Source organism: Lissotriton helveticus, chromosome 9 (assembly GCF_964261635.1).
Source record: "Lissotriton helveticus chromosome 9, aLisHel1.1, whole genome shotgun sequence".
Taxonomy (NCBI): Eukaryota; Metazoa; Chordata; class Amphibia; order Caudata; family Salamandridae; genus Lissotriton; species Lissotriton helveticus.
Window position 1 is genome coordinate 271,799,664 of NC_136070.1, and position 27,588 is coordinate 271,827,251.

Sequence of the window (27,588 nt, forward strand, 5' to 3'; positions counted from 1 at the left end):
GTTTCACAGATTCCTCAGCCACAGAATGCACAACAGACAGTTACAGCACCGCAGCCTATTGCTGCAACACAGCATGTTACATCGCAGATGTACCAGTATGCACAGTCTGAGTATCCAGAGTACCAGCCATATTCATGAAACAGCCTAGAGAGGGAGGTAGGCTTGCCTCTCATCGAGATACCTGTAGATCAAGAAGGTCCCTATGTTCACAGTCAAGTATTAGGGAAAGACAGAAAGTTTTTGATTGATACAGGGGCAAGTAGGACCACAATTAGTCATGCCGAAGTTCCAGGGGCTCCGCTCTCAGGCTCAAGAAATGTTTCCCTTGGATTTTCAGGAAAGCCTATCGTTAATGAGATTTCAAAGCCAGTTACTCTAGAAGTAGGTCCATTGTCCCGCACTACTGATCTGTTACTTACTAAGTCATGTCCAGAAAATCTATTAGGCATTAAAACACTGAAAGAGTTAGGTGCAGTTATATGTTGTTCCCCAGAGGGAATACGATTGTTCCTACGTGACTTTAAGGGTCACTATGTATTACGAGATTTTGATTCCAGACTGTCTAAAGTTCCGCAGCATTTATGGGCGCAAGGTCCAACTGATGTAGGTTACATGCAAATCACACCCCATCGTGTGACCCTGAAACCAGGTGTAGTGTTACCACGAATCAGGCAGTACAGATTGCCACCTGAGGCTGTAGCAGCCTTATCCAAAATTATAGACGAGCTCATGGCTCAAGGAGTAGTTGTAGAAACTGACTCCAATGTATGCAACTCTCCGATCATTCCAGTTATGAAACGTACTGATCCGAATGCACCCCCAGTATATCGATTAGTGATTGATTTACGGGAACTTAACAAATGTATTATTCCTCAGTACCCAGTTGTCCCAGATATCTCTTCCCTGTTAACTGCTATTGATTCCGAAGCCACGTTCTTCACTGTCATAGACCTCAAGAACGCATTTTTTAGTGTTCCGATTCATCCAGACAGCCAGTTTCTTTTCGGATTCTGTTTAAATGGAAGGAGCTATATGTTCACACGCGCTCCTCAAGGTTTCACAGAAAGCCCTAGTATTTACAGCCAAGCACTTAAGAGACAACTTGACAACATTCATATGCCAACTGACACTGCCCTGCTCCAGTATGTCGATGATCTACTGATCACAGCCCGTTCTGAACGTGACTGCGAGCGAGCGTCACTGACGGTTCTGTATTTCCTAGCCGAGATGGGGCACAAGGTGTCCCCTTCGAAGCTTCAATTCTGTGTCCAGCAAGTGGTCTACTTAGGACACTTACTGTCCAAGAGGGGTAGGCAGTTGACACCAGACCGTATCCAGTTGATAGCGAGTCTTCCCCAGCCCAGGACCCAGAAGGAGGTACGTGCCTTTATCGGCCTTACTTCTTATTGCAGACAATGGATTCCTCAGTATGCATTTCTAGCCAAGCCACTGATACAGTTAACGACACAGGAGGCAGCCGTATCGACTGTTCTCCCTTGGACATCTGAACATACACTTAGTTTCAACGAGTTAAAGAAAGCTTTATGTCAAGCTCCAGTTCTAGCTACACCGAACTACAGTAAGCCTTTTACACTTTTCGTCACTGAACGCGAAGGTACAGCATTATCTGTTCTCACACAAGATCAAGCAGGACAATACAAGCCCTGTGCTTATTTTTCTAGCACACTAGATCCAGTCGCCCAGGCGTTGCCTGCGTGCCTCAAGTCAGTTGCAGCCACAGCACTAGCTATCAGACAAAGTGATTCCATAGTTTTAGGACATACCTTGACAGTACAAGTCCCACACTCCGTGGAAGTTCTTTTAAACCGAACACAAACACAGCACTTGACAATTGCACGTTTAACAGGTTATGAATTGACACTGTTCCAACCACACATAGATATTAGGCGCTGCAACGTCCTGAATCCTGCTACACTGTTACCATCAGCTAGTTCAAATTCTGCCACACATGATTGTGTGGAAGTAGTCAACATTACGACAAAGCCAAGACAAGACCTGACAGACATTCCGTTACCAGATCCTGACCTGACACTTTATGTGGATGGTTCATGCATGAGAACTAGTACAGGAGAACTAGTTGCCGCATATGCAGTGACTACTGACACTGAAGTTATTGAGACACACCGTATTGATACCCTGTCCGCTCAAGCAGCAGAGCTAGTTGCTCTGACACAAGCCTGTATACACGCCAAGAACCTGAAAGTTAATGTTTACACAGATTCACGTTACGCATTTGGAGTTGTACACGACTTTGGAGTGCTCTGGCAGGAGAGAGGTTTCATGACTTCTCATGGAACCAAGATTCAGTATGGTCTCCTTATTCAAGCTCTGTTAGATGCCATACACTTACCGACATCTATTGCTATCATGAAATGCAAAGCACATACGAAAGTTACTGACATTATTTCTCAAGGTAATGATCTAGCAGATCGCACAGCCAAGCTTACAGCACAGGCTCTAGACAGTCCAGTTAACATGACACACACTCCAGATCTGACTACATGTATGACAGTTAAGGACCCTACTCAAGATGTCATAGATATCCAGTTACATGCTACTCCCGATGAAATCAAGAAATGGTCTGAACAAGGAGGGGTCCAGACAGATCAAGGATGGGTGACAAAGGGTAGGACCGCATGGTTTCTCCCCGACTCTATGGTTCAAGTCATTACCGCACATAGTCCAGCACATTTAGGAGAAAAAGCAATGTTAGACAGTATCCAGAACATTTGGTTCAACAAGCATTTACGAGCTGCAGCCAAGCAGAAAGTCCGTACCTGTATGATATGTTGTCAGTTTAATCCAGGTAAAAGTGTCCCGGTGGAACAAGGTGGTTTCCAGCCTCCTGACCACCCTTTTGAAGTCCTCCAGATGGATTATATTCAGATGGAGCGATGTCGAGGTTTCAAGTATGTCCTTGTAGTTGTATGCGCTTTGTCCAGATGGACAGAAGCATATCCAGTCCCAGATTACACAGCCGTGACCACTGCCAAGCAGTTGGTTCGTGAATTCTTCCCTCGATATGGACTCCCTAGAGTCGTATATTCTGATAACGGTCAGCCATTCTCATCTGAACTGATGAAGCACGTTTCCCTGTTGTTGGGGTACCAGTGGAAGTTTCATTGTGTACGCCATCCTGAAGCAGCCGGTCTAGTCGAGAGACATAATCAGACTCTGAAAATTCGAATTGCTAAAATATGTAAAGATAAGGGTGTGGACTGGCTAGTAGCTCTGCCAGTTGCTTTGTTTTATATGCGCATGGTCGCACATTCCAGATCAGGTCTGTCCCCGTATGAGGTCGTATTCGGCCGCCCCCCTAACATGTGGGGTACTCCTAGACCCCGAAGTATTACTGATGTTTCATGTAATATGCTGACAGATTACCTAGCTTCCTTGATGTCTGCCCTCAACTCATGTCGTTCACAGGTTGCCGCCGCATTTCCAGACAATACCGAGGTGGCACCGCATGAAATCGTTCCAGGTTCGATGGTGCTCGTCCGGAACTTTGACAGATCAAGTCCGCTGGAGCCACGTTGGAAGGAGCCCCGTCAGGTCCTCCTCACCACCCGTACAGCCGTGAAATTGGAAGGACGCCGCGGCTGGGTGCACCTTTCGCACGTCAAGAAATTCTACGGATTGAAGCCGGTCTCTAAAAACATTTCCCAGGATATCAAGACTTGTCAAAACATTGTTCCTAAGGACTGTCCCGCAAATGACATTGATACAACCCCTCCCTTGGTAGAGAAAACTCCGCAGCAGGAGTACAAGCAAAAACTCCGGTCTAGTAAAATAAGTCAGTCAGTTTGATTGTCTAAGTCCTCCCCTAGGTGAAACGGTTAGACTGTTTCTGACATGTATAAAATAGACCCCCATAGTGAGAGAGTTAGTCAAAACTCAAACCGATGTATCGTTTTTCTAAGTTTCATATTATTCATCAGCATAATGATTTCCTGCACTAGTTACGCATTTTTCCTGTGTTTTCCAGTTCCTCATGTAAATAAGCCTTCTAATGTTACAGCAGAGCACACGTTTAGTGATCTGCCTCCTCATGAACTGTCCTACCGCCTCGCTATGCGCAATAACTCATTTATCCGCATGTTACATTATTCACACCAGACCAGCAATGCCACTAATTGTTGGGTGTGTGGTCGACTCCCCCCTTTCCAGACGTCGAAGGGAGTTCTGCCACTCTTTCCTTATCCATTTTCACATAATGGTTCGTGTGGAGCATGGTCCACGTTAACGTTATCCTTAACAGATATGTCTTTTCCTAACAGCACATGTTTCCCAGACAAGCAAGGTTTCCCCCACAGAACAGGTTTAGATCTAGAAAATGAAGTGTATAATTTAGGTAACTATTCTTCGAATTTCATGGTCCTGAATGTTCAGTCTGATACTACTCCAGACTCACCTGCTATTTCAGTATTACCAGTCAAAGGCGAATTATGTGTCCGAAATAATGGTTCTGTACACGTAGGACATAGTGATTGTACCACTATTATCAAGTATAGTGACAGTGGGAAATCTATTTTTAAAGCTTCACGTCATTCTTATTTTGTTTGTGGTCAAACTGCATATGTTCGTCTGCCCCTCGATTGGGAGGGAACCTGTTACATTGCCTTCCTACTGCCACCTGTTTTCCTAGCCCCACCTGACTACCATAGGAATTCCTTCCTAGTACATACTAGACACAAGAGAAACCTCCCGATTGTCGATTATACTGAAACTGCTGCAGAACAATTCATTGATATTGATAAAGGTGTGTTCCCTTATTTAGGCACAGTTGTAAATAGTAAGTTAATTCGTAGGTTAACAAGAACCCTTGAAGCTGTAGTAGATGAGACTGCCTCCGCTCTAGGTAACTTAACCGAAGAGCAATCCTTTATGAGAATTGTTGTGCTCCAGAATCGTCTCGTCCTTGACGTCATACTGGCCGATAGGGGCGGGGCCTGTAGAGTCCTCGGATCCAGTTGCTGCATTTTCATTCCAAATAACGCGCCGTCTGTTTATTCAGCTATAACCAGACTTCATAAAATTGCCCATCTGTTACACCAAGATCCAGGCACCTGGACATGGTCCGGTTGGTTCTGGAATATAATTTCCGCCTGGGGATGGAAAGTCCTGTCCTTTTTAGGTATCGCAGTAGCGATCATATTCAGCTGCTGCCTCTGTATACAATGTGGCCCTGCGATTTGCGGCATGTGTGCTACCTCTTGTATTCCTAGTCCCAAGCCTCGTTCTAAATCCCGTTCCAAGACAATTCGAGATGAACAAATGGTACTGTATGAAATGATAGACGGTATCATGAATATTGATGTTTCCTGATGGAAACGTAGTGACAAGGAGGGAATGTGGAAAAGTAAATTTTGTCATGTTCTGTGTCACTACGTGTCATCCATCATATGTTATGTGTGCATGACCAATATGCATATGTTATTCCCCATGTCCGATTCAAGACGCAATTACAGTTGTGTCCTCTTCTAGTATGCCAGTTTCCAGTCCTCGTGAATACTACGAATACCAGGCCTATGTAAAGCTACGTTGCCACGTTTCTCAGTGTGCACGTTATTTCATTATAAAGTCCCCGTTTCTAGGCCTCAAAAGGGCCTGGACACTAGATTCAGCTCCTGTCTCCTGAAGCCTCGCTGAGGAGCGATCCAGCCCCCACCTGTATCCTCGACCTTTCACTTACTTCCTGCCTCGCAGTGCCAGGTGCAGCTTGGCTCAGTCTCTGAGTCTGCCAAGACTATGTTATGATTCCCGTTATCAGTTCAGTCCTCCTTCTCTGCATTCCTAAACTACTGAACTGCATCAATAGTTTCCGTCATTGTCTAGCCTATGCGGCTCCATGTTAAGAGAAATACTGTATTTAATGGTCATTTAATATTCTTCATCACGCACTACATGTAGAATAAATGCATGCTCTAGTCTTAGAGTCAGTTAGCTTTTCCCCTCATGACTTCTAGTTTATATCAACATGTTCCCTAAACATCAGATACTAGATAGGGTTTAGGTACATGTCGCTCCGACCCTCCAGACTTTAGTCTCTGCTCCTAGCACAGAGTTCATAGCCCCCAGCTTCTCCTCGTAACACGTCATTACCAGTTTGCGCGCACCACCAGGTTAGAGGTCCCGGCTCCTTAGGTAGCCCCCTCCATGGTTTCCGCCCCATTCATGACATATCCTGTTACGTCTGCACCACATGTCTATGTATACGCCCAGTTACACCTCTTTTTACTCTTATCTTTCGCGACTGCTACGCGTCACGCCTTCTGCTCCACCCACTGCTACGCCTACTGCAATGTAATGCTATGTGTTTGCGCTATGTATATATGCTCGTGTATTGTTATTAAAAGTTAGCGCGCTCATCCCAGATCCAGCCCCAGCAGCTGCTGGGCCCTGTCATCCTATTCCTATGCAGGTTGTCCTGTTCCTGTCCTTGTGCTGTATTAAACCTGCAAAAAACTCCCACTACCTCGAATCTTGACTCTTATTTATTGAGCTATCTGTTATTCATTCATTCATTCAAAAATAGATCCGGTATTATTTATTTATATACCACAGCTGTTGTAGTTCGGACTGGACTGTTCCCATGGGGCAACAGGGTCAGAGCTGATTTGCATAAAGCCATTATCTGACCCAGGGTGGTGTGGAGTGCAAAAAAACGATGGATTTGGGCCCAGATCTTTTGACTGGGGGAGTGTGTGACATTGATCCACATTCAGTCCATCACTTGTTGTTTTTTGCAATTGCCGCCCTAAGTGCGCTGGGGATGCCCAGACGTGGGTCCCAGGCACTCCACACCACTTGGAGTCAAGCTAGCCGGGCTGAAGAGAGGTGTTACCTCGAAACCGGTCCGGTCCTCGGATGCTTGATTCCGGTCTGGGAAAGATATGGCTGTTGTAGTTCGGACTGGACTGTTCCCATGGGGCAACAGGGTCAGAGCTGATTTGCATAAAGCCATTATCTGACCCAGGGTGGTGTGGAGTGCAAAAAAACGATGGATTTGGGCCCAGATCTTTTGACTGGGGGAGTGTGTGACATTGATCCACATTCAGTCCATCACTTGTTGTTTTTTGCAATTGCCGCCCTAAGTGCGCTGGGGATGCCCAGACGTGGGTCCCAGGCACTCCACACCACTTGGAGTCAAGCTAGCCGGGCTGAAGAGAGGTGTTACCTCGAAACCGGTCCGGTCCTCGGATGCTTGATTCCGGTCTGGGAAAGATATGGCTGTTGTAGTTCGGACTGGACTGTTCCCATGGGGCAACAGGGTCAGAGCTGATTTGCATAAAGCCATTATCTGACCCAGGGTGGTGTGGAGTGCAAAAAAACGATGGATTTGGGCCCAGATCTTTTGACTGGGGGAGTGTGTGACATTGATCCACATTCAGTCCATCACTTGTTGTTTTTTGCAATTGCCGCCCTAAGTGCGCTGGGGATGCCCAGACGTGGGTCCCAGGCACTCCACACCACTTGGAGTCAAGCTAGCCGGGCTGAAGAGAGGTGTTACCTCGAAACCGGTCCGGTCCTCGGATGCTTGATTCCGGTCTGGGAAAGATATGGCTGTTGTAGTTCGGACTGGACTGTTCCCATGGGGCAACAGGGTCAGAGCTGATTTGCATAAAGCCATTATCTGACCCAGGGTGGTGTGGAGTGCAAAAAAACGATGGATTTGGGCCCAGATCTTTTGACTGGGGGAGTGTGTGACATTGATCCACATTCAGTCCATCACTTGTTGTTTTTTGCAATTGCCGCCCTAAGTGCGCTGGGGATGCCCAGACGTGGGTCCCAGGCACTCCACACCACTTGGAGTCAAGCTAGCCGGGCTGAAGAGAGGTGTTACCTCGAAACCGGTCCGGTCCTCGGATGCTTGATTCCGGTCTGGGAAAGATATGGCTGTTGTAGTTCGGACTGGACTGTTCCCATGGGGCAACAGGGTCAGAGCTGATTTGCATAAAGCCATTATCTGACCCAGGGTGGTGTGGAGTGCAAAAAAACGATGGATTTGGGCCCAGATCTTTTGACTGGGGGAGTGTGTGACATTGATCCACATTCAGTCCATCACTTGTTGTTTTTTGCAATTGCCGCCCTAAGTGCGCTGGGGATGCCCAGACGTGGGTCCCAGGCACTCCACACCACTTGGAGTCAAGCTAGCCGGGCTGAAGAGAGGTGTTACCTCGAAACCGGTCCGGTCCTCGGATGCTTGATTCCGGTCTGGGAAAGATATGGCTGTTGTAGTTCGGACTGGACTGTTCCCATGGGGCAACAGGGTCAGAGCTGATTTGCATAAAGCCATTATCTGACCCAGGGTGGTGTGGAGTGCAAAAAAACGATGGATTTGGGCCCAGATCTTTTGACTGGGGGAGTGTGTGACATTGATCCACATTCAGTCCATCACTTGTTGTTTTTTGCAATTGCCGCCCTAAGTGCGCTGGGGATGCCCAGACGTGGGTCCCAGGCACTCCACACCACTTGGAGTCAAGCTAGCCGGGCTGAAGAGAGGTGTTACCTCGAAACCGGTCCGGTCCTCGGATGCTTGATTCCGGTCTGGGAAAGATATGGCTGTTGTAGTTCGGACTGGACTGTTCCCATGGGGCAACAGGGTCAGAGCTGATTTGCATAAAGCCATTATCTGACCCAGGGTGGTGTGGAGTGCAAAAAAACGATGGATTTGGGCCCAGATCTTTTGACTGGGGGAGTGTGTGACATTGATCCACATTCAGTCCATCACTTGTTGTTTTTTGCAATTGCCGCCCTAAGTGCGCTGGGGATGCCCAGACGTGGGTCCCAGGCACTCCACACCACTTGGAGTCAAGCTAGCCGGGCTGAAGAGAGGTGTTACCTCGAAACCGGTCCGGTCCTCGGATGCTTGATTCCGGTCTGGGAAAGATATGGCTGTTGTAGTTCGGACTGGACTGTTCCCATGGGGCAACAGGGTCAGAGCTGATTTGCATAAAGCCATTATCTGACCCAGGGTGGTGTGGAGTGCAAAAAAACGATGGATTTGGGCCCAGATCTTTTGACTGGGGGAGTGTGTGACATTGATCCACATTCAGTCCATCACTTGTTGTTTTTTGCAGCTGCTGGCTCACCAGGACACAATAAGTGAGCTTGTCCCAGTGGGAATGGGTAAAGGGGCCTTTAAATTTCACTTGTAATTTAAATCACAACACTGGGTGATGGGGTCCCTAGGGGCTTTTTAAGGCTCGGGAAGAGGGACTGTATGGCCCCCTTCCCCTTTTTTAAGCATTTCGGTCCAGGGGTTGGTGGTCCCCGGGGCTTTATTAGGCTCCGGAAGCGAAGCAATGTGCCCCCTCATCTTAATTAATATGTGTTCCCCCAGGCCCTGCCCCACCCCAGGGTTTTTGGGGGAAATGCCCCGGAGCCAGCACTTTTTTTCCCTTGACACAGATTTGCGGATCCTCTGTGAATTTGTGACAAAATATGAAAAATATTTTTGGCCCTTTGGGACCCCACCAACAGGCCTAGGAGTCAGGGTATCCTTACCATGCCCCCCTATGTTGTACGTATGTGTTATTTTCAGGACGTATGTGCTATTGTCAAGACTCGGGACTGCCGCCACTTTGGCACAAATGCGGTGTAGATCAGTTCAGTGGTTTGGGTTGTAGCTGTGTCTAAAGATCTTATGGAAAAATGAATGGGGGAAACACGTTTTGGGACCCCCCTTTTCTTCTGCCCCCACTTGAGGAATCACCCCAAAACTTTCCATGTACAAACTAGTCAAACAGTAGCACTTCTTTGCAAAGTTTCGTGGAGATTCTTCAAGCATCAACAAAGGTATTAGCAACAAAACAAATGCATTTCCTATGGAAACATGATCCTAACTAGAAACTATGCAGTGGCTGCTGCCACTGGTATACATTTATGGAGATATATATGTATATATCTTTTACTAATACCTCCATCCTCCTAAACAAGAATTTTCCACGAATGTGTAAGGTAGAAGCCACAAATGTGTATGGTAGAAGCAGATGTCAGTCTCATACCCTTCTCTGCACTTTAGAAATAAGATTTACATTAAACTTCGCGTGTTCTCAAATAGCCGTAAACTAGAAGTAAACTATGTAGGATGATAGTGGCAGCTTCTTCGTTAAGTTTTCTTTAATAGGGACCTAGCTCTCAGATTCCCCATTGTATATGTACAATGGGTATAGAAAAGGCCAAACTCCACAGAGACACAACTATTTCTAATACAGCCACTGCTAAGAATTGAAATAAGAGAGACTATACAATCACGAAGATGATGCAGTGAATTTGCTCAAGTGTTGTTCACTCACCAACAATATAAACAAGCATTTGCAATGCAATAGGTCTCGCATTTACGCGAGTTTAAGCTATTGGCATTGTAAATGACAAGGCTTTTTATTTATGTTTTAAAAACCAAAACATAAATAAAAGGCATTGTCATTTACAATGCCAATAGCTGAAACTTGCGTAAATGCGAGACCTGTTGCATTGCAAATGCTTTTTTTTTTTTAGTAGTTATTGCTGTAGCCATGTTAAACCCTGGAGAGTGTTACAGTGCTGTACATTAATGTTCAACTTACAAAAATACTCATGTACAGTAGCAGAGTATACACATCAAAGAGTAGAGAAAGTCAGTCAAAAACAAAGGCATAACTTGACTGTAACAGAAGATGAGGACCAGGCAAAGTGAAAGAAAGAAAAATATAAAGCATTAAAACACGTACAATTGTGGGCGTGCAGTGGTTGTATGCGAGGATCATCCAGCTTGTCAGGAGGAACATGGACTCATGAACAATTTTTAACCACGCTACTGCTCGTTCACGTGCAAGAAACATCCCTAAGGGGTGCATCGAGGGACCCTGCAAAACACTGTCAGGCTGCAAGCACCAGCAGTGTAGGGAGAGGACCCCAAGTATGACTCAGGGTGGCGGTTTGCCATAAGAATTATTGGGGTACTAACTGCCACTCTAGTGCTCATTCTGGGTAGTGCGCAGAACTAGACAGTGAACTCCTCTAGCAGCCTTGGCGTTACAGATGTCTTTTAGTGCACACATTCTGCTTAAAATTAGGAATTAGGGCAGCACAAGAACCAGGTGCCTTTCAGCATTTATATGTACACCCTCCCATGAGCACCAGCCGTTTCATTTGTTGGCTTGAAACAATTTGTTGTTTATTTTCGGTTTACGACATTTTTGTTTACCGTCATCTCTGATGCTGTAAGCCTGCACTTGAAAAGCGGTTCTCCCACAAAACCGTTACTGGATGCAAACGTTTTTCTCAATGTATGATGATTACTACAAGCCCTCCCTAGGGTAACAAGTCTTCTCTTTAGGAAGGCAAATCCATGTCCCCCTGTGTGTCAATGCTGAGTGCAGGAAGCATCTGTGTCCAGCGCTGAGCCTTGGTTGGGTTCATCAATAACCCAAGATGCAATGTTTCAGAAAACGAAGCAAGCCTGTGTGCTGGCCAAAGGAGAGTCTGGTCGAATGTATTTTTTTATGGTGATATCTGTGAAAAAGATTTAACTTCTTAACTTAACGTGTATTTGTGAAGCGCATGTTCACCCAAAGGTTTCTCCGCGCTGAGAAACAGATGTTTGTTGTTACTCAGCTAAATGGTACTAATTTTACCTCAGAAGGATGAAAGGCTGATCGGATCCGCTGGAATAAGAACCTGTGAGCATCAGGTGGAGCACAGGCCCCTTAGTGGTCGCATTAATCCAATATGCCACCCGAGCCAACTTCATAAACTTACCTCACGGTTACTCCTCGGCACATCTTTTTTTCCGAACGCCTCATTTGACATTCTTCTTCTGCGGATGTTTAATGTAAAAAATATTGGGATACCAAGGGACATTTGGGAAGCAGCCTCAGGTTTACCAAGAACTCACAGTATGTCCCGAAACTTAGTATGTAGGAAGATCCCAGTTAGCCGGGAGGTTAGATAAAGTAAGTTTATTCAGTCTGTCCCATGCTCTCGATGGATTGGGGTAAAATATATGTCTTTTTGGAGAGAGATGCTGGGTCTTTGCCCACGCGTTTCCACTGAGATTGAGGGGGGCTATTATTAGACGTTGATGGGTCTGTGGCAGACTGTAGTGAGGGATGGGGGTATTTTGAGTAGGCCCCCTTGGCTACAGTAGGACCTGACATATATTGGAGGTGAAAGATCGGCGGATGATTGTGTAATATAATCTCAGGTTTATAAATCCACTATGGAAATGTAATACCTAGAGATTTCTGCTGAGTAGGGTCTTGTTATGCTGAAGGTAAATGAGGCGAGTTTTAAACATATCTGGCTGCCTCATTCACCTTAACTGGTCGTGAGCGATGAAAACGCGATCTGTGGTCGGCTGCCAGGGGCGGAACGTAGTCCCCTTATGCCCCTTGGACGAAGGAGGGAGTACTTTCCCTCAACCTTGCAGTGGCGTGGGTGTAAAGAGATCGACACCGGATGGGTTTGTGTCTGGGACAGATGGACATAACAAGGAGCTTGTGTCACTTCAATAGAGAGGTATAAAGGAATGAGGAAATGAGGCGAGGCTGGAAGCCGGGTAATATCAAACACTCAAGGCCGGGGCGGGTAGGTGAAAACTACGCTGGCCTGAGAGGAGTACACACCCCCTCGCATTATGAGAACAAGCATCGATCTCTTAGCTTCATGGGGCCATGTGTTTCAAATTAATGTGGAACACATGGCCCCATAAAGATAAGGAAGTGTTTTGCGACAGCAGCAAAGCCGGCGACCCAGTCCGGATCAGAGGCGAAAGGGCGTCAACAAAAAACCCTAATTTCCAATAGCAGGCCACCGTTTAGCATGGACGGTGATGCCAGCCAATGAAAATGAGAGGCGGGGCTTCAAGTCCCCTACTCTCCTACAAAATCTCTCGCCCAGCGAGCAGCGTTTTGTGCTGCAACGCCAGGCAAGACCTAAAAATGACAATGTCCTGGGAAGTGAAAAATTACCTAGTTGTAAAAGTATACAAACACGTTTTAATAATTTAATAAAAAGATGAATAACAGTGTGCATAGTATCAATAAATGTAGCAATGGTCAGCCCATAGAGCTCTAGTAGGCTTATAGAGAAGAAATACAGGTTGTGTGGGAGCATCTCTTGTTTCACAATTATCTAGTTGTACAATAGACTTGGTTTTTTTCATTCTATTACATTTCTGAATTTACACTGCCGCTTGCTAGGTATTTTATTTTATTTATTTAATTTATAAAGCGCATGAATCACCCCCGAAGGGGTATCTCTGCGCTATAGGGAACATAGCAGTCAGTAGAGACCAAGAGACCTACACTCAAAAGAGCTCTGTTTTAAGAGGTTTTATAAAAAGAAGCTAATCTAAACATTTTCGAAGATGTAGCGGTATTTGATTCCAGCAGTTGGGAGCCAAATAGAAGAAGGGGTTGCCACCTGTACGGGCTTTCCTGAAACGGGGAGTTACAAGAAGGGATTTTTCTCCTGAGCGAAGGAATCTATTAGGCTGGTAAGGGATACGTGTTTCTGTTAAATAACCAGGATCTTTGCCGTTCAAAGCTTTGTGTACAATACCAAAAATCTTGAATATGACTCTCTTGTGTATCGGTAGCCAATGGAGTTGACATAAGAGGGGGAGGGAGGCAGTTCTAGTAGCTGAATTCCTAACAAGACGGGAAGCAGTATTTTGTACCACCTGGAGTCTATTTAGAGAAGAATAGTTCACTGTAATCAGAAGGGCATTGCAAAGGTCCAGATGAATCGTCACAAGTGCCTGAATTTGAGATTTATGCACACACAGAGGAAGGAGAGGGAAAACTCTGCGCAAGAGGCTCCAAATCTGGAAATAGGAATCAGCGGTGGCCACCAACTGATCCTTCATGGTAGGTTTCTGGTCAAGACGGACGCCCAAGTTCTTAACTACTGTCTTAGGGGTGGGGGCAGTGCCCATCTCAGAGGTCCATCATTCGGGAGACCAGAGCGAAAGGGTGTCGCTGAAGAGCATGATCTCTGTTTACTCAGCATTCAGGAGGAGAAAATGTTCTGTCATCCAAGAAGCGATTGCCTTCATACCCTCTGAGAAACGACACTGGGTATTTTTGTCAAATGAGAGTCTGAGCTGAGTGTCATTGGCATATGAGATGGAAATAAAGACAAATTCTCTAAGGGTTTTAGCAAGGGGGCCACATAAATGTTAAACAGTGTGGAACTGAGACAGGATCCCTGTGGTACTCCCTTGTTAAGCTCCATTGTTCGAGAACGAAAGGATCCAAGATTAATAGTCTGTGTACAATGGTGTAGGAAGTTGGAGTAATAAAGTCAAGGCTTGTCCACAGATTCCAATCTCGTTAAGTCTCTGGAGCAAAATGAGGTGGGATACAGTGTCAAAAGCTGCTGGCAGATCTAGCAGCACCAGCAAAACTGTCTGACCATTATCAAGGCAGTGTCTAATATTGTCTGCAACAGCAATCAGTGCTGATTCTGTGCTGTACATTGGTCTGAACCCCGATTGTGTGGGATCAAATCATCCTGAGGACTCAATATATTCAGACAGTAATTTATTCATATGCTTTTCCAGAAGTTTGCTCAGAAGGGGCAGGAAGGAAATAGGGCGGTAGTGTGATAAATCTGCTACTGGGGCATTTGCCTTTTTCTGAATGGGGATTATCTGTGCAGCTTTCCACTCTGGTGGAAGTAGGCCTTTCCTCATGGAGTACTGGGCAGATGGCAGGAGCCAGTTGATTATGTAGCAGGGATGAGATTCTGTCTGGAATTAAATCCCTGGGTGACCCAGATTTAGCTGCTTTCAACATAGTCTCAACCAGGTCTACTATGAGTGGAGTAAAACTATTCAATAAATGGATATTATCCGAGATAGGTGGAATTAAATTTATTGTTTCACTCGAAGAGTCCCTAGCTGCTGTGAATTTGTCATAAATCAAAGTGATTTTATGTTCAAAATGGTTCACTATCTCATTGCAAAGTTCTAGAGATGTAGGAATTTCGTTGGAGCAAGCCCTCGGATTGGTGAAAGATTTAAGTGTCAAATTTAATTCTTTAGGAGAATTTCCTGCCTGATTGAGCTGTAAGGCAGTGAAAGCCTTTTTAAAGATTTTATGATAAAGAGCTAAGGAAGCTGTGTAGATTTCCTTCTCATTCTGGTAATGTGAGTGTCGCCAGCGTTTCTCCACGTTTTTGCAAAGAGTTTTCTCCTCATGTAATTCCTGGGAGTACTATGCTGCGTGTTCCCGACGCGCATTATTGAGTTGCTGTTTCAAAGGGGCCAGCCTATCTATAGCTGATCTTACTGCTTTGTGGTAGGCAGTTAAGCAGCCATTGATATTCCTCGACTCCCAATTTGTATCCTCAGCAAATTCATTCATAATGGTGTCTGGGGTAATTTTAAGCGACTGTCTCCTATAGCTATAGGAGACATTTGATTGGATGATCTCCACCTCAGCCTCTAAAATTTGAAAGCCAATCAAAGACTGATCTGGCCATACAAGAGGGCGGGGAGAGTTGGACAGGACAAGATCTAGTGTGTGTCCTGTCAAATGAGTTGGGCCTTCATTAATCTTATCCAGTTCTATAGTAGCCAGCTCGTCAAGGAGCATAGAGGCATCCGCATTGGAGGCCAATTCACTATGTAAAGTCTCCTAACAACAAGAAGTGTTTGGTGAAGATGGTATGGGGAGCAATCAAATCCATTACACAGGATGTAAAATCACGGAGAGGTCCAGGAGAGCGATACACCAGGGCACCTTTCCAGCAATCATGGGGCAAGAGATCAATTCTAAAAATACAAATCTCGGTCTTGTCATCAGAAAAATGTTCAAGTATAGAGACCTTAATAGAGTCTTTATGGATGATGGCAATCCCTCCACCCGCCCAGTTCTACCTGTCAATCCGGAGGATGCGATAGTTCTCTGGAAGTGCCACAGTAATGGAGGGAGTGGGGCTGGGTCTTGGTGAAGAACCCAAGGTTAGGGGTTTCTGAGGTGAGTAAGTCCCAGATGTCTACAGCATGCTTGAGTAAAGATCTAACATTGCTCAGAAAACATTTCCACATCCAAATAGGCCTGGAAGGTAGCGTATCGGAAGAGAAGAGGAAGTGTCTCAAACATAATTCCTAACCACCAGGTCAGGGATAGGCTGTGCACCTGATTTCTATCTTATCTACACACTATGAAATCGGCAATATCTGCAAGAACAAAAGACTCTCCATACTATCAAAGGCCACAGACCTACTGCAGGAGCTATTGGCGCAATGTGCTTTGTACAAACATCTGATGTTTCGGAGTTCCTCACCAGAATAAATGTATTTTTGCCAGGGAGCAGTAACTGACCTGAAAGATGCAGGGGTCCTGGGTCCTGCTCACCGATGGGCGTGGATGGGAACAGAAAACTTGCCTTTGGTGCGCCGGCGGCGGTGGTGCGTCCGCTGCGCGTGTACACTGTGTGTTGGGAGAGCCATGCGATTAAATAGCCGGGGAGAAGCTAGACTGCTAACACCTGTGGCTCCTCCCCTAGCCGGAAGTGGGGATGAGTTTGTGTGTGCCCGTTTCTTCCAATCCTGGGGTGGAACGGAGAGCGGGTAGAACACGAAAAGGCAAAGGCAGCAAGGAGCGAGGTAAGAGTGCAAGAACAAGGCCTATAACAAGTTAAAATTCACTTGATAGGGTGCCGCTCAGTGCAATAAATCTCAACGGTAAAAGCTGAAGACAACTTGAAATAAAAACAAAATAGAAATACCATAAAACAAAAGTACAGCGTTATGGGTCTATATGTCCAGTGAGTGTCAGGAGAGCACGCGATTCTACAGTATGCGGTTTCCTGAATTATGCATGTTAATAGATGGGCAGGTGGGTTGAATATTGGTATGGTACAAATATATTTGCGACACCGCTGATGCAGGATAGGTAGATTTAATTGAAAGTGAGGAGAGCAATATAATGAATGCACACTTTTTTTAAATTCCTATGTAAATAAAGTCGGTAAGAATGATGTAGAAAAACATGGTGACAGCATGTATAGAAAGTATAAGAATCGTATTATTACTTGTTAAAAAGATTCTTACGTGGTGAGCCATAGAACTGGAAGTCCAGAATGTCCTATGACTATTTTAAATTGAATGCTTTTAAGCAGATCACTCCATTAAATTTTATGAGCGCACAGCAACAACAGGACACCACCTACTCATACCTACCCAAGGCACTTGGTTTTTAAGAAATCCCGTCGTTCCTCCGCAGTCTGAATATCCAAATGTTCCCTGTATTTGGTGAGCTGCAAGAATTTAAACATTTAGATATTGGTGGAGTTGCTTGATTCTCCTAAACATTAAAACATTATGCTTACACAATATGTCCACCACCCAAATAAGAGCTTTCTTGTGGAGTCATAAATGCACAGTGGTGAGAGGGAGCTGATGACTCTGCTTATAGTAACAAAAGTCATACAGATGAAAGAGGAAGTTCCATGCAGTAGGGCTACTATATGTTGCATGTACCATGTAGCACTAACACAAAATGAGGCCTTTCCTACATCTCCACACCACTGCAGATTACTCGTGTAATTTGGAATAAGCTGACTTGTAGTGACCGATCATCAAAATGAATTGTGCCCTTGCAGCAAAAACTGGCTATAAAGGGGGTGCTGTAGTCTCTAGCCTCAATATGTCTTTATTTAATTTTGTCTGGTGGGGCCAAACTCATTGATAGTACATGTAATGCGCCTGGGCCTGAGCGGCACCCTACGTACTACACATGCCCTCCCCTACTGCATTGTTTATTGTTGTGCAGGCAGTTGTGAAGCACGTGCAGGCTGACAGCCCAGTCTCTGTTTAATGTACACAGTGGCATCATAAAGTACTCAGGGGAGGTGGAATGCTGCATGAAAGTGAGCACTGCCAACAAGAGAAATTGTGGTAGTCTACAGACCAACAAATCACTCTCATGCCCACTGTAACTCAAGCACCAAAGATGAAACACACAACCTAGCAACACTGCGAATAAGCAGTCAATAAATGTATTATATAAATGAGAAGACAAGAGCATACACCTTTATAATCAGAAAAATTCTTAGTTCAGAGCAGAAATAACTTTTTCATTTTATGCTTAAAAGGAATAGTTTTAAGAAAATCCAGATTCTGGAAGCTACATTGATTTCATGGCATTTCTGATGGCATTCGCCATGCTCTTCCACCAAAACAAATATGTCTGAAGGTCTGTTCTGGCAAAATGGAATGATTCCCTACCTATGCAGAGCAGTTGTATTCTTCTATGGGATGTGCGGAAAATAGTAGTATCACTACTATACAAAAATTTGAAATAGATTGGCCTTTTAGCTCAACAAATATAATTCAAATAACGTTCCGATGCATTCATTGCATTGCCAACCTTGCAGTGCCACTTTGTCAGTACAAATACCTTATGCTGCCCCTGTGCCTCTATATCAATTTTTATGGTGACCTACCTAGCAAATTGGTTCTGTCCTTTAGCCTAACGCACAAGTTACTTACCTTCGGTAACGATATATCTGTAAGAAACAGTAGTTAGTATTAGATTCCTTACCTTAGAATACCCCCAGGCGTCAGACTGTATCCGGAAACTTTTGCGTAGCAGTACCCTTGAGCGTCGGTAGGCGTCGTCTGCGGCTCTGCGTCCGTCGTCAGCGTCGTTGGCGCCGGGATGACGTCGCCTGAGTACTTAGACGCCGCCCTCGCGCGCTGGCGTCAGTTCCTATTTTTTCCGCACCAGCAAGCGCCGATCCGGGAACAGTGGTACCTTTAGTCGCTTTTTGACGAAACTTTTTTGATCTCTTTTGTTCATTTTTCGAAGTCGAACGACTCAGACGGTGCCGGTAGGGATGTCCGGGTTCAAGCCCTGCGGCGACTGCAACCGACTGATGTCGGTTACCGACCCCCATCGCCGGTGTCTTCATTGCCTGGGGCCCGACCACGATGACAAGTCGTGCCCCGACTGCCGGGCCTTGACGTTGAAGGCTAGGCAGGAACGGTCCCGCAAGCACCTCGAGCTCCGGCAGTCGGCCCCGCGCCGTTCGAGGTCCCGGTCCGGAAGGAGGTCGAGGGACCGGTCGCGGGGGCCGGAGTCATCACGGCTCGGAGGATCGACACCACTCCTCGAGCTCCAAGTCCTCAGGTAAGAGGCACAAGAAGTCGAAGAGGCGACATCGCTCTTCGAACTCCCCCCGACGCTCGCGCGACGCGGCCGGGGGTTTGGGTGACACCGCCCACGCGGCTCCGCTGGAACCGCAGGCGTTGCGGCCTGCTCCATAACCACCGGTCCCTGGGCAGAACGCGACGCCGGGGAAGATTGAAGCCTTGCTCGTGGCCATGAGGTCGCTCACTCCTCCGTCGGGTTCCGCGGTGCCTTCGGGCCAAGCGGCCACGACTGGGAGCCCTAGCGGGCCGGGGGCTTTGGCCCCGGCACCGTTGGGTGCTTCGGCCCCGGCGCCGTCGGCGACTTCGGTCCCGATGCCGCAGGCCCCCGCTGGATCCGGGTCGTCGCCGGTCGACCTTACGACCTCGCCGGCGCCGGCTCCTAGGGTCGGCACCGCCCCCAGTCCCCCCCTCGGTCCGGTTCCGATTTCGACGCCGATGGGAGATTTTTACTTCTACGATCTGGCCCCATCTTTTGACCCTGAGTACCAGGAGATGGGTGGCGAGGAGGATTGGGAGGGGTCTGAGGACCCTCTGGCATGGGAGTGCCAGTCTTATCAGGACTGGGCAGGTGAGCTTGGGGACGCCAGTGGTCTGGACACTTCACCAGACACTGGTTTTGTCTCCCCTCCTACCGTGGCTGCGGAGGAGGGGGCAGCCTATAGTGTGGTGTTGACGCGGGCGGCCAAGGCCTTATCCCTTGAACTCCCCGTCGCGGCCGTGAGGACTAACCTCCTCACTGAGGTCCTTAAACCGTAAGCAAGCTCGGCAGAGCCTCTGTTGCCGTTTATTAAAGCCTTGTCTGATGTTCTTCTGGGCACCTGGTAAGGTAAGGAATCTAATACTAACCTGTTTCTTTCAGATAGAACTTTTCCCTGTGGGCGAATTTCCCTACATCAGTTTTCCTCATGGCCAATTCACAGAAATTGGACTGAGCGTGTTTACTGCAAGTGTCCACTATTTAAGATAAGGCTGATGCGACGCAACTACAGTAAGGGGCACTGGGCTACTGTCATGTGCAGCCCAGTAATTGGGCACTGGTAGTATGGTGCAGAAGGGAATCTGCAAGGGTTGGTGATAACCTGGGGTCAGCCTTGTAATATTAGTGGCCATTCATAGATAGGTCAGTAAGGTTTACTGGAAATTCTGTAGTGCTCTCATGTTTTATACATATAGGCGAATTCTGCCCTAAACTGCAGTTTTGCTCTATTTGAACCTACACAGTCCAGCAAGGTGTCAAACTGCAGTAAAGCATGCACACACGGTTTAAATTTGCAGTTTCCAACACACTTTATCCACATCTTAGTGGACTTCAAAATGCATCATATTTCTCAGCCTCAGTTCATAATCAGATTCCAGGCCTTTGTCCCCTCTATACTAAGTCATGTTGATTACTCTGCTCCCCAGCAGAGGTAACAAAGGCCTCCCCACACATAAGGCAAAGTCACAGTGATTGTTTCTGGGAGAGGAAAGAACAGGGGGAGATCTGCTTTTTATAATTAGCTTGTTACACTGCATATTGGCTGGGACAGGCCAAACCCATCTGAACAAAGGAGGAAGCCCTGACCTTTGCAGTCAACACAGGAGGACCTCACCTTTGAAAGTTTAGTGGGAAAGGATCTGGCAGTGATGTCAGCTAGGAGGCAGAGCTGAGGCCATCCTCACAGCAGCTCTTTCCAGAGAAAAATTGAAATTACCTAGATGGAATGTCCCAGAATGCTGTGTAAGAGGGTGAAATACGGGTAGAGGGATGATGCAGCATCCTAGGACTGGCCAGGGGGTGCCTGGAATCCAAAAAGAGAGAACACGCTTGCAGCCGCTAAAGAAACTAAGGAAAACAAACATGATGTATGAAGCCGTACAGCAGGCAATCCCACTGTTTAAATATTAATCTTTTCTCTGTGGTGCCCCAAGGAGGGGCAGGGGCACCACCAAGGTATTTTCAAAGTTTTGTGGGGGCTGCAAAGAGTGCAGCAGTCCCTCGAGTGTTTCTGCAAACAATCCCCTTAGTCTTCTGGGGCCTTAATCCCATGACTCCTGGAGAAGTTCCCATTCATTTCAAGCACTCCCAAAACAGCTAAACACTCTTGTGCTCTGGAGTGCATTGAACTCTCGTGGTTGGTCCTACTGCTACATTATGTAGCTTGAAAAGAGTAAAAGAATGACTCTGATGTATGTTTCTGTTTGTGTTGAACTGCAATGCTTTATTTATAGCTGCTTTATTAACAATCCTAATGATGAACAAGGCAATGAACAAGGCAATCTCTATACTTATAATGACTACATTTAAATAGGATTATTGTTCCGATTCATTTTATGTCGATATAACAAGTGGCTGTTTTATTAAAATGTGGTGACTGCTTGACAAAGTCAGTAGGCTAGCCTTATATATTTTAATGTGGCATCCTGACAAAGCTAATAGGCTTGCCTCATAAATAATGACACTCCCTTATAGGGTGATATTGTATCTGGAATAGGTGAGGGGCATTGTCATTAGGGTGTTCAGTACCCACAAAGAGTATGACAATAAGGAATTCAAAGTGTTGCTGTTACGTGCCCGCGAATAAGGATTGCTCGCCCAGATCACCTTTGCTGAGTAGGCCTTGGACTGCTCTGCTCTGCTCTGCACAGATGATGCTGTTTTATTCTCTAGAACAGCTCAGGGACTGCAGTCGTTAACGCCTTAATGCGGATGCAATTCCACCGCTGTGCGAGACGTTCCATTAGGTGGATGGGGCCGCGTCGGTCCAATGGACGTGCGCAGCACTACCGAGGTAGTGCTTGTGACGGCCGTTGGCCGACGGGGGTCAACGAAAGTGTTAATAGATAACTTTATAAATTACATGGACAGTTTGTATTTATTGACTGTTACAGTTTTAACTTCTTTCTTATTTGATGATGTTCTGCTTCGCTACCCTGAGAGAGTCAAGTAATACAATGGAGTACTTGGCTCCCAGTAATTGCAGATACATTACTTGTGCAGGACTCGCATCATTCACAACTAATAACCCAAATATTCTTAAAACTTACATTCAGTGAAAATCATAAATAACGCATTTAAATCCTGGCACTTACCGCTAGCTCATCTGCTCGCTCCAGAAACCTGCGGCAGGACAAAGAAAGGAAACCATCATCACCTCAACACTCAAGTGAATCACTGCATAAAACCCTGGGTTTGTGCGCAGCCAATTCTAACAAGGATGCTGCCTATTAGGGCAAATGACTAGTTGTAATGCAAAATGATGCCGAACACCCACCCCCACCACCAAAGTAAAACTGGTGAGCATCCCCTAACTGTACTTGGGCTGACTGGCTCAAAGAAATATCAAAGCCCTTGACCGAGTAGGGGTCTCGAACTTCCAGGCACCACACATGGCACTGCAAGTGATGCTGAAGGCCTGAGCAAAGCCACTAAAACGGGCTGTACCAGCATAACATGTAAAATAGACATTTTGAGCCTACTATCTTTGCAGACTCACTTGCTTTTGACCTTCATCTGAACCAGAAAAGGCCAGTTGGAACACATTGTTGCATAACACCAACTCCAGATCTCACAACATAATACAATCACAATAACATAATATAAAAGACAAGGCTTTTATGATACTCAAACAGTATGCAGGAAATAATACATTCGGACGGTAAGCTGTGGCTAAAATGTATGTGTTTCGCACCGATGCCCGCCCACCCCAGGGATATAATCTACACATGCTCTGCTACTCCCCTGCTTCATTGTGCCGGGTAGTAGCGTTGTGCTCATCGGTCTATTTGTTCCAGCTGAGCTACCCGCCACAGTTTCGATCAAACCCAATTCTGTCTATTTCCGAGTCGCAGCTGTTACATGCTGCCGATCGCCTTTTTATGTCTGCGGTGAGTTACTTTGTTTGTTGGTGTGTTAATGTTTCTTTTTGGGCACATTCTACTGGAGACTCGGTTTTTAGCATCTAAGTCGAAGCTGCTCTGCTTCTGAGGCCCTCTGACTTTTATGTACTGTTTTTTTTTAGTGCCATTAAACAACAAGAGAGAGAGGGATTTATTATAAGGAGCGCTCTTGGTCCCTCTGAAAAAGTAGTCAAAACAACAAAAGAGTGTGCCTTCTTAGGAGAAGAGCGAGCATAAAGAGTCAGATTTGATTCTTTAGAAAGCCCTCACTCACCAACCTAGTTGGTGACATGCTTCCTCATCGGGCCTCACCAGGAAGGTCGAATATCTACCCGGTGTGCTTCAACGCCAGAATTACTGCAGAGCTGGTAGACAATGTAGGTTTTACAGTGCAAGTGAATGTGAAGTGAGTTTAAAAGTGTCTGGGTTGTGTCCAAAAGTAATTTTATTTGTCGGCCAATCAGGCACGGTTAAAAGCAAAGTGAGCGATATATATGCTGGATAGATGTCTCAGCTATATCTCACTGTGATTGGTCAACATGTTTCTGCCTGTATGTTGCGACTAGCTAGACATTCTTCAGTACCAGTGTGTAGACCCAGGCGGTATGAGCGCGCTAAGGCTCACCCTAACCAGGAGGTCATGTATGTGAAATAAAATGATTAAAACCTGCTGTTCCTGCAGGTACCTGATCCTTGTAGGGACCCAGCAGTTATATGGGGAGTGTTCATTAATCACTCCATGGGTCTCGGGAGGTCCGGTTTCAGAGGGATTGTACAGGTACAGAGCGGGTGCCTGGCTTTGCTGGCGGTGTGCCTACTAGCCATCACCCCGCTCCTGAGACCCATGGAGTGATTAATGAACACTTAGAAAACTACAACATAGAGGGAGCATGTAAATTATATTCCACAAATTAACAATTTAAATTTTTAGTATTCTTGAACAAACAGTCCATGCAAGTTCACACAAGTATTCTTCCAAACAATAAATGTTGAAGTTGATTTTCTTTTATTCTGATGTATAAATTTGTTCCAGTCAGCTTCCAGAAAAAACATCAATATTTTCATATACATCCAACTAACAGATTAACAGCCAACGCGTTTCGTCCCCATGTGGGACATCATCAGGGCTTGCTAAATATTCGCGTCACTATCCTCAAGGTAAATTATCTCAGTGCTGAGTTCGACTTGGTTGTGCTCCATGAACTTCCAAGAAATCAGGTGCATCCAAAATACAATCTTAAATCACAAGTATTTCGCTCAATTTTTTTGAATAACCTTCTATGCTGCTCATTCGTGACTCCACAAAACAAAACGAAAAATATCTTTATCGATGTACAACCTATCACCACCAAATCTGATCCTCAACTGGCCAAAAACGCCAAAACAACACGTAGGCAGTTCCAAATGTTTAAATCGTCATATTCCTTAATATTTGATACCTGGAGTAGCCAGTCCTGCTAACTCTCCTAGTCTCACTCTAGTCCTGGCTCCCGGGCCGATAATTCCGGAATGCTACCCATATAACTGCTGGGTCCCTACAAGGATGAGGGCTTTCTAAAGAATCAAATCTGACTCGTTATGCTCGTTTTTTTTAATGGGCATAAACTTTGCTCCCCCCATCTACCATGAACCAGCTTGCCCGGGGGGGGGGGGGGGGAGCTTATACCCTGTTCCCATATACAGTCACTATGTTTTCCCCCTACTAGTTGAATTTCCCTATATTTCATGGGAGCATGTCCTCGCATGGACTATAAATCTCTGGCTGCCATTTTAGTATGTTTTTCCCAGCACTCTGAATCCACTGAGCCCTATCCCTTCAGTACTCCGGAGTAGCAACATGTGACTACCCATAACAGTACTAGCACAAAACTGAAATAGGACTTTACTCCCTACTAAGAAACAGCCTCATTGTTGTTTCTAAAGGGCAGACATCTTGGAAAGGAGTACCCTCCATTAGGGTCATACAACGTTTTTCTTTCTTATTCCACTAGCCCCTCCCTACCTAGTGACCTCAACATGAAAGTATCCCACATCAACGCCCCAATCCCCCTACTATCTTCTGCTGCACACAATTTGTTTAAAATCAAATATACACCAAATTTAACCCGAAACACTGCAAAAATCGCAAACACAAAATACTCAAATTGAATAAAGAAACACTCACACTAGATTCATACTTATGCTTCAATAAGGGATCGATAATGAATGATCTAATATTTGTGATCAACCGTTCAGTGGAGGAAAGCATTATCTTCCTTACTCAAGGTCACCTTTACCAAGAAGTTACTGTACGACTTCAAAATTATCATTGCACCCTCATCAGTGTACAATTCAGAAGCCACCATTTCAAACTAAAACAATTACACTATGCTCTTTCAATCCTCTAATTGCAATATGGAGCTTTCTGATGATCTTGTCCCCTACATTAAAGATAGGCTATGCAACAATGTAACCCTCCCTTGTCGCCACTAGCAACTGCCACCCTTATGAGCGATCACAACATCCAATTTACTCCTTCTCTCACCTCATCCCACTATTTCCCCATACCACCTTCCCACTCATGGCATCACTACAGTCCAGATTTTTTCCTCGCACCCGAGAGTACCAACCCTGCCACAAGACACTATCACTCTGTCAACTCCTCTCTCAAATCCATAAGCAAACCGAATATCAACTCTGATCTTAGGTGTGACAGTAACTACTCCATCCAAAATTAGGCATCTAACATTGTTATGCCAATCATGATTTACACTAATTACCAATCCCCTATCTCCTTAGAAATAAAGGTGATCCCTACACGACAGTGCTTACACCAGAAAGGATATCTTTAGGACTCTCCACAATTCTTATAATCTCCAAGTCCATGCTCCACTTAACCCGGAAGCCATACATCACAGCACGGGCACCAACCAAACACCCATCTTCAAATCCCTAGGCTCCACCAACCCTTCTAACTACTGCCCCAAAACGAAATCTCCTCTAAATCGACTCAACAGTATTTCCACTCTCTGGTCAACGCTCGACGACCTAAAAATAGAACTACAGCTGGTGAAGGTTGATATCCAGAATCTAGTGCATATTACATCTAACCTGGAACACAAGTGGACGAATCACACAACGCACTACCGGAACATCCCCACCTTCAAACGTCATCTTGCTGCCAGCCCTGTCAATGCCTGGGCTCCTCAACCTACATGGAGATGTAAACCAAATCTAGACCACTCCTCTCGACCCAACAGGCTGTTTAGTCACTTATTGAATAACAATATCTTCTCCCTCCTTGCCTCATACAACCACGCTCCTACTGACTACACTATGTCCATGGGTAAAATCCAGATGATTATTACCAACCCACACAGGGATCCCCATCCTAGTTTAACGTCCATTAATAAATTTAACCTTAAACAAGTCCCCATATCTTAACCGGATTTAACCTAAAATGCTCATTACTCAACTGCCGGTCCTCAGTGAAACACGCTGCTGATATAGCGGACCTTATCCTTGCTCATGATCTAGACCTCCTAACACTCACTGAAACATGGCTAAATTACTCTTTATTCCCTATACTGGACATCCTAGTCCCTCCCAGCCATGACATCATTAGTTTGAACCATTCAGGCCAGCCTGGGGGTGGCACTGCCTGAATCCATCGGACCAATCTATCAGTAAAACAAATCCATACTCAATAACTGTCCTCCTGTGCATGTCTGGGGATCAATATTTCAACTAAAAACAGCACACTATGTTCACTGCACACAATCTGCCACCCTCCGGGAGATAATCACACATTCATTGAGCAAATCATGGAGGTCATCTCTACCATTAATGGACAACATAGCAACCAGATTTTTCTTTGCGATTTCAATATCCACTGGAATGACACGGACAAACCTTTGGTGAATAGCTTAAAATCCTTCCTTTTCAACCTTAACTTGGCACAAACCTGCAACAGCCCAACGCATAATACAGAAGCCGTATTTGCTCTAGTAATAGCAAAGGAAAACACAATTTAAATAGAATCTACCCTGCTGTGCGAATGGACAGGCCATCAGTGCATTACCTTGCACATAGCTGAAAGGGTAGTTACCTTCAAATGAAAACCTGTGAAAGCCAAACACTGGATCAGAGACACCAGAAATATCAACCCATTCATGTTGTCTACTCTCAGTAATAATATTCTATCTCCACTCACTAACATGTCAGAGACTCAAGGCCTCACTGATATCTATATCACCTCCATATCAGACATCATAGACGCCACCGTCCCCAAACAACTATAAAGAGTCCAGATCAAAAAATGAAATCCATAGTTCAACTGTAGCCTGAATGATGAATATTGCTCGCTGAGATTAGCGGAAAGGTCAGGGAGACTCTCGCTCTCCCCACCAACCTCAAACTACTGAGACAAAAAAGAAAAGAATCCAACAGGCTTATCAAAAGTACCAAAGAAACGTTTTTCAAGCAACAACTTAACAAGGACATAAATTGTCCCAAAGAATTGTTTGAAATGGTCAAAAAATCAAAGTTATAGGAAATTC

The 27,588-nt window shown here is 45.6% G+C and overlaps 1 protein-coding gene across 3 annotated transcripts in view; it reads right to left on the minus strand.

The window, feature by feature from the left end:
• The window catches only part of VIPAS39 (VPS33B interacting protein, apical-basolateral polarity regulator, spe-39 homolog), a 303,099-nt gene that overhangs the window by 137,792 nt on the left and 137,719 nt on the right, over nt 1-27,588 (minus strand). For all 3 annotated transcript variants that reach the window (XM_078659967.1, XM_078659968.1, XM_078659969.1), the window contains exons 11-12: nt 22,244-22,271; nt 17,198-17,274 (exon numbers count right to left, since the gene is read on the minus strand). In XM_078659967.1, the coding sequence (XP_078516093.1) occupies nt 17,198-17,274; nt 22,244-22,271 (105 nt within the window). The remainder of the gene's footprint in view (nt 1-17,197; nt 17,275-22,243; nt 22,272-27,588) is intronic.